The 13,460-nt window shown below is 42.3% G+C and overlaps 1 protein-coding gene across 1 annotated transcript in view; it reads right to left on the bottom strand.

Annotated features, from left to right (window-relative positions):
* Positions 1-6,618: 6,618 nt before the first annotated feature.
* Positions 6,619-13,460, bottom strand: part of ZNF597 (zinc finger protein 597) — an 11,341-nt gene continuing 4,499 nt past the window's right edge. The window contains exon 4 of the mRNA XM_017504494.2: positions 6,619-11,703. Coding sequence (XP_017359983.1) covers positions 10,589-11,703 — 1,115 coding nt within the window. The 3' untranslated portion in view covers positions 6,619-10,588. The remainder of the gene's footprint in view (positions 11,704-13,460) is intronic.

The raw sequence follows: 13,460 nt of genomic DNA, 5'->3' as shown, positions 1-13,460 counted from the left end.
TGCTGGCCCTGTTTTTATATTTTCTCTTTGTTGAAAGTCCGGGCATGGTTCATGCCTGTAATCCCAGCACATTGGGAGGCCGAGGCTGGTGGATCACGAGGTCAAGAGATGGAGACTATCCAGGCCAACACGGTGAAACCCCGCCTCTACTAAAAATACAAAAATTAGCTAGGCATGGTGGTACACATCTGTAGTCCCAGCTACTCGGGAGGCTGAGGAAAGAGAATCACTTGAACCCGGGAGGCAGAGGTTGCGGTGAGACGAGATCGCACCACTGCACTGCAGACTGTGCAACAGAGCAAGACTCTGTCTCAAAAAAAAAAAAAAAGTCTCAGTTTGTTCAAACATTACACTTCTGACCTCAGCGAGCATATTTATGATTATTTTTAATTTTCTTATTTTTTTTTTTAAGATGAAGTTTTGCTCTGTTGCCCAGGATGAAGTGCAATGCACAGTCTCATCTCATTGCAACCTCCACCTTTCAGGTTCAAGTGATTCTCCTGTCTCAGCCTCCCAAGTAGCTGGAATTACAGGTGCCCACCACCACACCCAGCTCATTTTTGTATTTTTAGTAGAGACGAGGTTTCACCATGTTGGCCAGGCTAGGCTCAAACTCATGACCTCAGGTGATCCGCCCACCTCAGCCTCCTAAACTGCTAGGATTACAGGTGCTAGCCACTGCACCTGGCCTATTTTTAATTCTCTAATAGGTAAAGTCGCTTATCTGCATTTCACTGGAATTGGTTTCTGGAGATTTACCTTATTCTTTTGTTTGGAACATATTTTCTATTTATTTATTTATTTATTTATTGTCTGTTGATTTTCATGGATTAGATGAGACAAATCCCTTTCCAAGTCTTTTTTTAAATTTTTTGAGACAGAGTCTTGCTCTGTCACCCAGGCTGGGGTGCAAGATCACAGCTCATTGTAACCTCCGTCTCCTGGTTTCAAGCGATTCTCCTGCCTCAGCCTCCTGAGTAGCTGGGATTACAGGTGACTGCCACCACATCCAGCTAATTTTTATATTTTTTAGTAGAGATGGAGTTTCACCATGTTGGCCAGGCTGGTCTCGAACTCATGACCTCAGGTGATCCGCCAGCCTGAACCTTCCAAACTGCTGGGATTACAGGCATGAGCCACCCTACCCTGCCCCTTTCTAAGTCTTAATATCTGATTTTTTGTAGGAGATGAATCTCACCTATCAACCCAACCAGAGGTTCTAGGTGCCTCTCAAACTTTTGTGCTTGTACAAACTGCTCTCTTTGTTCTTGCTACCCCCAAGAGATTGGGTTGTACCAAATGCCATCAGTGCCTCAAGACTGGTGATATTGAGGCCAGTTCCTGAATTTTAGGTAGAAAAGTCAGGGTGTTATATGTGTTCCAGTTACTTCTATCCTCAAGGAAAAGTTGGCAACCGGTGTTGATCTCTCACTTGTCCTGCACTAAACTGAGGAGATAATCTGTAGCAAAGACCTGCATTGTCATTCAGAGCACACACTCTTTCAACCCACTGCCTAATGTATTGTTACCCCCCGGGGCCTAGTGAATTGCAGCACCCATCTGTTGTCTGGGACAGGTGCATTGTTCAGAGGCTTGGCTCTATCTCTAGAGTGAACCTGCAAAAGGAATTTGGGAAGCGACCACATGGCCATTCAGGCTCTCAAAGGACTACTTATTGCCTGCCCTGTCAGTACCCAGATATAGGGTAGAGGCCTGACTCATGGACAGCAGCTGGGAAAGTTGGGACATTAGGTGTACAGTCAAACTCCTTCCAGGGGTAAACTCGGAGCTGAGTGTTTTTGCCTGCTCACTTTGTACTGAGTTAGGGGAAACAGATGCTAGAAGTGCTCAAACACCCTTTTTAAACCCTTTTCTTCTCTGTAGTCTAGGGGGACTTGTGAATACAGTCTCATTAATTCCCAGAGACAGGTGATTTAGGAGTTGGTCTGTTGTACGGAAGCTATAAAAGTTGGGATACTCCAACCAGGAAGAAGCTAGAAGCCTAGTTTTTTTCTTTTGTTGTTTTATTTTTGAGACAGAGTCTCACTTGGTCACCCAGGTAGGAGTGCAGTGGCACGATCTCAGCTCATTGCCACCTCTGCCTCCCAAGTTCAAGCAATTCTCCTGTCTCAGCCTCCCGAGTATCTGAGATTACAAGTGCCCCCGAACCATGCCCAGGTAATTTTTTGTATTTTTTAGTAGAGACAGGATTTCACCATGTTGACTAGGCTTGTCTTGAACTCCTGACCTCAAGTGATCCACCTGCCTCAGCCTCCCAAACTGCAGGGATTACAGGCATGAGCCACCATGCCTGGCCCCTAGTTTTATCTCTGAATGGAATAGCAGAAGAGGGGAGAATACTAGTGAAGTTCCCACATGCCTGTTCACGCTCCTAGAGGTCTATTGTTTACCAGCCCTATCAGTTACTAGATGCAGACTACTTAGTAGCCTAATGCAGTTGAGAAAATGTACAGACAAATCCCTTTTAGGGAGAAACTGGGAACTGCCTTTTAAAATTCTTTTTATTTCTTTTCTTTCTTTTTTTTTTTTTAAGAGACAGGTTCTCACTCTGCCACCTAGGCTAAAATGCAGTGGCTCCATCATAGCTCACTGCAACATTGAATCTTGGGCAGAGGCGATCATCCTGCCTCAGCTTCCTGAGTAGCTAGGACTACAGGCACGTGTCTCCACACCTGGCTAATTTTTAAGAAAAATTTTTGTAGAGACAGGGTGTTTGTGTGTTCCCAAGGCTGTTCTCAAACTCCTGGCCTCAAGTGATCCTTCTGCCTCAGCCTCTCAAAGCACTGGGATTACAGGCATGAGCCACAGTGTCCAGCCAGAATAGTGCATTTTTGTCTGCTTGCTCTGCATTGACCCTGGAGGAGGGACAGCCACTGAATGTGCTCACGTACCTGTTTAAAATGTCCTCTGGGGCCGGGCGCGGTGGCTCAAGCCTGTAATCCCAGCACTTTGGGAGGCCGAGGCGGGTGGATCACAAGGTCAAGAGATCGAGACCATCCTGGTCAACATGGTGAAACCCCGTCTCTACTAAAAATACAAAACATTAGCTGGGCATGGTGGCGCGTGCCTGTAATCCCAGCTACTCAGGAGGCTGAGGCAGGAGAATTGCCTGAACCCAGGAGGCGGAGGTTGCGGTGAGCCAAGATCGCGCCATTGCACTCCAGCCTGGGTAACATGAGTGAAATTCCGTCTCAAAAAAAAAAAAAAAAAAAGTCCTCTGGCCAGGTTTGGTGGCTCACCGCGCATGCCACCAGGCCCAGCTAATTTTTGTGTATTTAGTAGAGACAGGGTTTCACCACATTGGCCAGGATGGTCTTGATCTCTGGACCTTGTGATCAGCCCACCATGGCCTCCCAAAGTGCTGGGATGATAGGTGTAAGCCACTGCACCCAGCCTTTTTTTTTTTTTTTGAGACAGTTTCACTCTTGTTGCCCAGTCTGGTGTGCAATGGCGCGATCTTGGCTCACTGCAACGTCTGCCTCCTGGGTTCAAGCAATTCTTCTGCCTCAAACTCCTGAGTAGCAGGGATTACAGGCATGTGCCACCACAGCTGGCTAATTTTTTTTTTTTTTAGTAGAGATGGGGTTTCTCCATGTTGGTCAGGCTAGTCTCAAACTCCCAACCTCCGGTGATCTGCCTGAGGTTGGGAGTTCGAGACTAGCCTAAAAAACTAAGCTTGCTTAGTTTTTTCTTAAACTCCTTACATCTTCTTTGGTATATTACTATACCTCCTGCCTATTAGTAACTGATGGCACCAGCGTCTATTCTCCTTTCTTCTCTGACAGTCTTTAAGCTGAAACCAACACTATAAAAGTGACAGAGCCATGTTAGTTTCATTCAGTGCATAATTTTAAGCATCTATCATGTTCCTGGTCTCTGCCCCCAGAGAAAAAATGAAATTTCATTAGTTACATAATTACTATTCAGTTAAAAGCATAGTAATTCCTGTAAGGAGGATAAAACAAAGGATGTAGGAATTCAGGGGGGTGTTCCAAGTCAAAGGAAAAGTATGTGCACAATTCTTGAAGAGCTTGGTATGTTTGGTGAATTGAGAGAATGTGTAGCTGGAGAGAGGTGAGAGAAAAAGAACAGCTGAAATTGATGCTGGCAGGGAAGTAATGACTAGGAAGGTCATGTTGAAAATGTAAATGTCCCTAAGGACAATGGGAAGCCAATGAAAGATGTCAAGTTGGACAATGAGATAATCATAATTATCTGGTACCTGGCCCTCTACTACTGTGCAGCAAAGACTGAAAAGATCAACATATAGTGCCGTCTTCCTGCAATAATGCTGGAATTTTCTGCTGAGTTTCGGGGAGCAAGTGATTTCATAATATTTCCTTTATTTCTTTGAGATGGAGTCTCGCTCTGTCGCCCAGGCTGGAGTGCAGTGGCACAATCTCAGCTCACTGCAACCTCCACCTCCCAGGTTCAAGCAATTCTCTGCCTCAGCCTCCTGAGTAGCTGGGATTACAGGCCCCTGCCACCACATCTGGCTAATTTTTTGTATTTTTAGTAGAGATGGGGTTTCACCATCTTGGCCAGTCTGGTCCTGAATGCCTGATCTCGTGATCCACCTGCCTTGGCCTCCCAAAGTGCTGGGATTACAGGTGTGAGCCACTGCGCCTGGCCATAAAGCTTATTTTATTAAATGGGAATGTGTTAGCTATGTTGACACAAAACAAGAGTGATATAAAAGTCATCAGCAGGCTATTTCAGGTAACCCAGGTGAATACTGTTGGATAGGATGAGGACAGTAGGGACAGAAACATTCAGGTTTTGGTGATACTTTTGAGGTAGAATCCATGAGACTTGATGATTGAAGGGATGTGATATCTTAAGCCTGTTCTGGATGCTATAATACCATGAACTGGGTAGCTTATAAACAGACTTTTTTTTTCACAGTTCTAGAGGCGAGGAAGCCCAAGATAATGGTGGTCTGTCTGGTGAAGGCCATTTCAACGATGGCATTTTCTTGCTGGGTCCTCACAGGCTCAACCTTGACTTCCTGGGCTCCAGCAATCCTCCTGCCTCAGCCTCCCAAGTAGCTAGGACTACAAGCAACAAGTGATAGCCACTTACACCGGGCCAAATAAATTTTTTTGTAAAGATGGGGTGTCACTACGTTTCCCAGGCTGGTCTTGAATTCCTGGCTTCAGGCAATACTCCCATTGTGGCCTCCCAAAGCACCGGGATTACAGACATAAGCCACCACACCAGGCCTGCAGTCTTTTATAAGAACACTAATCCCAATCATGAGGGCTCTGCCAAAAGCCCCACCTCCTAATAACATCAATTTAAGTGTTATAATTCCAACACATGAATTTTTAGGGTACACAAATATTCAAGCTGTAGCAAGAGGAAAGAAGGGGTGTTTGTTGATAGTATGAGCTATTGTATGGATATAGCCCCACATACTGTAGGCAAACAGGTCAGGGGCTAAAAGCATTAGTTAAGGGCATGTGTTTTGATGCCTGAGAGACATCCAAAGGACGATCTTCTGTAGGCACTTGAATATAGGAATCTGGAGCACATAGAAGAGAAACTGAAGCTAGACCTAAAGTGAGGTCTTTGTAGCCATGAGTGGCTAAGTGCACCTGGGAAGATACCATTTACCAAAGGTAAGCCAAGGGTACATTCCAGCTAACCAGAAGCAGGTTAGAATTTGGCTGCAGACCATGACAAAAGCCTAAGACACTGGTATTGATTGTAAAGAAAAGATTCTCTACCCAGCACAAGTGAGAAGTACAAAGTATCCACTTCAACAAGCCAGAGACACATTCGCTAGACAGGCCCACAGCTCCACATTGCGTAAGTGGGATCAGGGCTGGGAAGGTGGCGCAGAGATGCTTCTCCCGTCCTAACGCCTAGAATCACAGATGGGGATTGGTGATTCTGATCGTGTTGGTGTCTGACAGTCACACCTCTGTTACTCTCCTAATGATGCGGAGATAGGGACCTGCGGAGTTCCTCGGCAAACGCTGTTACCCATACCACTAGATTTATATGGAGATCACCTAGCGATATGCAGTGGACATGGCCAGGCACACGGCCAAACCCCACTGCTGGGTCTCCACCATTCACCACATCCCACTTGCCCCGGGAATGCGCAAGCGCTGCCGGAAACGGGCACCGGAAGTGGTTTGTGACTTCCGGTTCCGCATCGTGGGCCGCTGTAGCGCATGTCATCTCGTTGGCACTTCCGCTGACCCATGCGGTTGGTGGCCAAACTGGAGACCCGGTATCTCCCTGAGGCCACGCGAGGCCTTCTGGGAATCCTGCTCACCACATCCGCTTCTTGGACTCCCAGCTGTAAATGGCAACCCGCATCAGGCAGTAGCTGCCCTGTGAAGACAGAGATCCTTGCCCCTGTACTCCTGTGTACAGTGAAGACGAAAGGAAATTTAAGTCCAGCACTAGCTTCCCGAAATGAGCCGGAATTTTCTGTTTAATTTCGCGGAGGAAGCGATTTTACTTTCTTTATTAAGCAGCACGAAGTCATTCACTCAATCTCTCTAAACCACAATCCTAACAGTCTTCAAAATTCACCTTATTGCCACCTAAAACCACTTAAAAAAAAAAAAAAGTTCATTGCCATCATCATAAAATAGCATTTATTAGATGCCAAATTGCACATAAACATGATCAATAACTTGAGAGCTTACAATATAGAGCTAAGACTGATGAGAATACGTCAAAAACAGTAAAACCAAAACATTAAACAAACAGTATAAACGTATACAATAAACAGACTTCTGAGGTATCCAAAGGAACTAGAGATTACAGCATATTCTTATGTTTACATAGATGAATATTTATATTGTATTCCCCCCTCCCCCACAGACTTAATGCAAAGAGGAATGTCAATTTCAAAATAAAAAACAAAACACCTTTACTACGTAGATGGGCGTTGGAAAGATGGGTAATGGTCATCTTTGAGTCACATCAATAGCCCTCCTAAACTACAAAACTAAAACAGATGAATATATACACTTCTAAGGAAGATCATTTTGTTAAACAGATGGTCAAGGCAAAAACACTTTCCTACTGAAATCCCACAGGGATAACAAGTTTTATGAACATTCAAAATAGACTATTCATTTAAACTATAACCTGCTATGTCTCCTGTTGTACACAAAGGCAGTAAATTGCAGATTACTTTGATCAAACTCTGCAGTTTCAGACTGTATGACGTCTTATGCTGCAGTCACTTGAACACAGCCACTTAATTATATGGAAACTCAGGAGACAAAGATTCAAAATGGCATTTACTGAGTTTTAGCTCCCTGAATTATTGGGTTAGTCATTTTCTATGTTAAATGAGGAGCTGTCAATAGACTGCCACCTGTAGCAACAAAGCTCTAAATAAAACTATTTTGAGTCCACCTCATTCAAAAACAACTACATTCCACAATTTCTTAATTTACAAAATGTAAACTGCTGACATCTGAATTCCATTGGAAAAATGCTGTAATAACTGTTTAACAGAATGTAATATTCCAGCAATCATATTAAGGAACTGTTAGATACACATTTTCATCACTGCAGCAACAACAAAAGCCAAGAAATTTGTCTGAGTCAATTTCTTCAGCACAAAGTTTTCACTCTCATAGTGTGTTGAATTCCATGCTGCAAAATGCAGTTAACCCATCATTATAGCAATAAACTCTTGCATTTAGTTTTTCATTCCTAGATTAACTTTTATCCAGTATTTGTGAATCGCACCTAACATGGTAGGCTAATATCTCTGAGTTAATGACAATTTTATGGAATTTATCTACATCAGTTGACAGTATAAACAGAAGGCAGAAAAAGCCATCACCATAAAAAACCTGAATCTCACCAGCAGATACATCTTTTCCTTCAATTCCCTGGGGGCAAACCAGCTTGAATTACATCCAGCAAATTTATTTAAGTACAAGTGCACAATAAGCAAACAACTGAAAATATACCTATTTCACAGTAACTGACACTTAAGGGATTTTTTTTCATTTTTTTCTGCATGCCAATCATTAATAGTATTATACCAAAAAGCCATTTTAGTTATACCCACATGTATGTTAATGTTTCTGAGAAGTGGTGTTTTTTCTAATTTTTAGGGAAGTTTGTCATAATCTTCCAAAATGTGGAGAATAAATAAATAAAACTCCAAAATATGAGAGGTTAATTGTGAAGGAAAGATTCATGTGGAAAGGCAAACTTCCGTCATAGGTGTAGAACAGGACAAGTTCTCACTTTCTGCTATATTTTCTAGGAGAAAAAAAAAAAAAAAAAAAAAAACAGCATCCATCTTTTATATCAGCCCAACTCTAAGTGTCTTCTAAGATATGCCCCTCTACTTCTTTCTGCAGCAACTCTGCTAATCCAGACCTCTTTCCCAATTTCATCCCCCATCCTGTGACTCTTCATTAGATCATTGACTGAAATATTAGAGTCCTCGGTAAGTGCTGAGGCACCTGCCAGTTTCTCCCATTGAGGGCAAAAGCAGGAGAGCAAGGAGGTGGTGTTCTTGTTACTTAACAAAGATCAAGACATCTCAGAATTGGCTAATAAGAAACCTAACTCGAGACTATCTTTCTACACATTTCAAAGCATTTCAGAGAAACCTGAAAGCCAGTATCCTATCTCCTAAGAGTGGAGACATCAGAAACAAAGAGCCAAGTCTGATCCTGACATACAGAGCAGCACATAGTCTCAACTGTGGATCTGCAAACATGAAACAAGACAAGAATGACAAAAAGAGAGAGAAACTCTCTGGGTTGGGGATGTTGGTTTCAGTTTTCCTCTGACCTGAACAGTATCTTCCTGCCTCTACTCCGTAGTAAGAGCTTGGCTGAGTATCCAGCATCTTTTTGTATATTGAGTCTTCAATCTGCTGTTCTGTAGGACCACCTTCTGCTAACTTCCATACAATTAGTCTTCAAGAGTCTTTTATCTTTTCTCATTAGAATTTCCAGCAACAATTCAATTTTAGCAAATATTGCAGTTTTATACTGTTTATTTAAGTAGAATGAAAGCATTCTTCCATCCTAATCAAATCCCATGTAAATACTGTTTTGCTGATAAGCATACAATCAACTTTAATGAGAAATTCTATATAAATGTGTATTTACAACATTCTGCGGTTCTTTAACATTAATAACCATACTATTTAACAATATTTTGCTCCAATATTTATCTATAATAGCAGTATCTAAATATATATTGTCAAGTATTTTGGTTAAAATCTAACAATTTTTTATATGCATTTTCTTTGGAGATGGAGAGGAAATGTTATAGGTTTAAAAAAACAAAAAAACCCTATTTAAGACCTTCAGAACTGTACTCTGCGAAGTGTGAAATCTCTTATCTGATTACAGGGACGAGAGTTCAAACTCGAAGTTCTGGAGAGTCTTCTGCTGCTCTTTAACTGTATATGTAAGTCAGGGTACATCACAAAGAGAATGAAGGTTCTAGGATGCGAGCACGCAGAACCGTCTCCATGATGACCAACCTCAGCTACCTATCTCAGGGCCCCTCTCCCTGGCAGCCTGCAGTGCTACTATGTGGTACAAATGCCAATAAATGATGTAGTCTCGTGGACTGCATGGCCTTTGTAGTCAGAGAGACCCAGGCTTAATGTCAGCTTCACCACAATGTGATTTGTGTGCTAGGCAAAGCATTCACTTTACCCTTTGAAGACTTCAGTTTCGTTTATGAAACAAGTATTTTTTTTCTCAGTCACAGATTTATTCTGAAGATTAAATTAGATAATATCCCTAAAGTAGCTACCATACTGAGAAACAATTACAATTATTCGTAGCAAGACAGGTAATGTGCTTAGGTACTGATTTAGAGGTAATCTTAGAAAGGAGCAAGTACTCCTCCCCCTCCCCAAGTCCAGGCTCCACAAAGGGCTACAGTTAGACTCCACCAAAACTTCTTGCAAACATTTGGGTCCTAAATGCCAGTACCTGCCCCTGGCATCAGAATTATGATAGGGAACTCTGTGGCTACTAATGGCCATCAAGATATAAACTAGTCTACCCATTTGGGAACTTTTACAGGACAGAAAAAAACTTCTAAACTCCTAGGGGAATACACATGTAAAACAGCAATCTTATACAAACGTTACATTCAAATAGTTATAGCAAAAAAAAAAAGTATAAAACATATAAAAGCATTTACTTTCCTAAATATTATATCTGCAGAACTGGCAAAATATAAATAAATTCTCTTCCTTCTAAAAGTTATAAACTACGTAAACAAAATTAAAAGAACTCTAGCAAAAGCCTTCATTTTAATAAAAATTGAAGTTAAATGAAAGTTTTCTATCTTTTTCTGGCTCATAGTTGAACAGTAACTCAGTTCAAATCCTGGGTTCATTCACTAGCTTTAAGACATGGATTTTTTGTTTCCCTAGTTATAAAGTGGAAATGGTACTACCTAAATCAAGGTTGGGATGAGAATTAAGTTTTACACGGGAATGCGTGTAAAGTGCTTAGCACATTGCCTGGGACATATACAGTAACTGCTTTCCACCATACAGATACTGAAAAGCCCAATCACTAACAACAAGCTGTTATATTTATGTGGTGTTTTTCATATGGGTTCGCTTATGAGTAATGAGATGCAAATTCGACCTGAAACTCTTCCCACACACAGTACATTTAAAAGGTTCCTCTAGCGTGTGGCTCTTCTGGTGGCATGCAAGTTCTGTGTCCAAAGCAAAACTTTTATCACATGTTTTGCACTTATGGGGCCTTTCCTCCGTATGAATGTTCTGATGGGAAATAAGCTCAGAGAAACAAGGAAAGGTCATGTCACAGTCAGGACACTGTAAGGGCTTGAATTTTGAGAATGAGAAGAAATTGTCCCCATCACTGCTGCAGCGTTCAGAGTCCTCCGCATGGCTCTTCTCAGAAAGGGCAGGATATGAAGACTGCCTGAAGCTCCTCATGCACTCAGTGTGCTGATACTGGGGGCCTGATATTAATGTCTCCTCATGCAAAGCAAGATTTGGTTTCTCATCAAAGTATTTATCACAGTTTTTAGATTTGTAGGCTTTTTCATCAGTGTGGCTTTTCTGATGCTGCGCCAATCCTGGGAGCCACATAAAACTTCTACCACATATGCTACATGTATAGGGCTTCTCCTTTACGTGACTATTCATGTGTCGGGACAGATGCGAGTGCTGGCGAAAGCTGGCACTGCACTTGGCACACTTATAAGGTTTCTCACCCGTATGGATTCTCTTGTGTGTCCTCAGGTTGGCTCTATGATTGAAGATCTTCCCACAGTCACCACATTTATGTTTTTTCCCTCTGGAATGAATTTTCTGATGCAAAACCAAGTATGAATGATCGCTGAAGTTTTGATCACATTCAGGACATTTGTACACATTTTTGGCTTCTTCCCAGGGAAAATCAAGAATTTCAGAAAGTGTGTTAGGTCCTAAACATTCAGAGAGTTCTACTAATGGCGTGTGGTTTTCAATGGTAACTAAAAGGCTTATGACCCTTCTCTTGAATGTGGGAGTTCCACTTAATATTCTCCCTTCAGGGTTTCCAACTCCATCCTCAGAGGATTTTTCTGGGTAAGGGACAAGGGGTGCAGCAATGGGGTACTTTTCTAGGGCAAGCTCATCAAGTTCCATAGACTCTAGGCTTAACTGCTGATTAATCTCAGGCTTGCCTTCCTCTCCTGTTGATAAAAACAAAACAAAGCAAAACATAGACAATACCTTCAAGGGATACTAGGGAAAAAGCACACTAAGGTAGTTACAAAGAGAACCAGGAAACTGTAGAAGGGTTATCCTATAACATAGAAACTAAACACACAAAATCAGGACCAAGCAGACTCTCTTGGCCTCCTGGAAGATCCAGTTTTGGATGAACATCCAAAGGTAAAGAGAAGAGAATAGCTACAATAGTCAGACTCCAATGGGATAGGTACTATGGACAATCTTGGTAGTCACTGTCTAGGGATGAACTAGTCCAGCTAGTCTATTTAGGTCTCAAGAGCCTTTCATTATTGAAGCTATCTCAAGTGGCAGCAGAAAAACTAACAATTGGACAAAAGATTAGGATTTATATTTATCAAGAAAGAGAGAGGCTGGGCACAGTGTCTCACACCTGTAATCTCAGCTCTTTGGGAAGCTGAGGTGGGAAGATCACTTGAGACTAGGAGTTTGAGACCAGCCTGGGCAACACAGTGAGACCTCATCTCTATGAAAAATAATTTTTAAAAATTAGCCAGGCATGCTGGTGCATGCCTGTAGTCCTAGATACTTGGGAGGCTGAGGCAGGAGGATCACTTGAGTTCAGGAGTTTAAGGCTGTAGTAAGCTATGGCTGTGCTATTGCACTCCAGCCTAGATGACAGAGCCAGAAGAACTTGTTTCTTTAAAAAAAAAAAAAAAAGAAAAAAGAAAAAAAAAGACAGCAAGAATGAGGGGGAAAGAAGGAGGTAATTTTTAAAAAGAAAAGAAAGCAATCAACTGAGCATTTTTCTCCCATAACAGAGAAACTATTTCTGGGTTACCAGAAATAGTTTTATCATCATCAGAAGAGATCTCCAAAATCTCTTTACCCCTCACTGAGGAAAGATCAAGGTAGAATGCTGTGAGTACTGCATGAAAATAACAGTTAATCTTACTAACAAGGATAGCTGACAAAGGTAACATTCCTTTGTAATATTTTCCAAGTATTCTTCAGTTATAAAGCTAATATATCAATACAAAAAGAACCTTTCCTTCCAGAGAAACAAAGTTCTATGATTTTCCCAACTCACTGACTAGAAAGGGCTGCAGTACAGTGCATGGGAATCCAAGTGGCAAACAGTACCCAGTGGTTTAGCTGATTTGAGATGACTAAGTTCAGAGATTAGGGATGCCAAGGCAGCTAGAATTTGAAAGCAAAATGGCAAAGAGGCAGCTGCTCAGCAAGAGAGCTCACAGCATCTACATAGGGTCCCCTTAAGACTCTCCTGAGGCTAGGCACAGTGGCTCACACCTGTAATTCCAGCACTTTAGGAGGCTGAGGTGGGAGGATTGCTTGAGCCATGCAGTTGGAGACCAGCCTGGGCAATATGGCAAAACCTCGTCTCTATAAAAAATACAAAAATTAGCCAGGCATGGTGGTGCATATCTGTAGTCCCAGCTACTTGGGAGGCTGAGGTGGGAGAAATGCCTAAGCCTGCGAGGTCAAGGCTACAGTGAGCCATGATTGTGCCATTGCACTCCAGCCTGGGTGACAGAGCAAGACCGTGTCTCAAAAAAAAATAAATGGATGACCAGTAATCTGTAAGTGCATGAAGAAACTACCCAACACCGGGGAGGGACGGTGTTGGGTGGGGAGCTGGGGAGAGATAGCAAGGGGAGAAATGCCAGATGTAGGTGATGGGGAGGAAGGCAGCAAATCACACTGCCACATGTGTACCTATGCAACAATTTTGCATGTT

The sequence above is a fragment of the Cebus imitator genome, unplaced genomic scaffold (genome assembly GCF_001604975.1).
Source record: "Cebus imitator isolate Cc_AM_T3 unplaced genomic scaffold, Cebus_imitator-1.0 Scaffold322, whole genome shotgun sequence".
Taxonomy (NCBI): domain Eukaryota; kingdom Metazoa; phylum Chordata; class Mammalia; order Primates; family Cebidae; genus Cebus; species Cebus imitator.
This window is presented reverse-complemented; position numbering and strand designations above follow the sequence as displayed.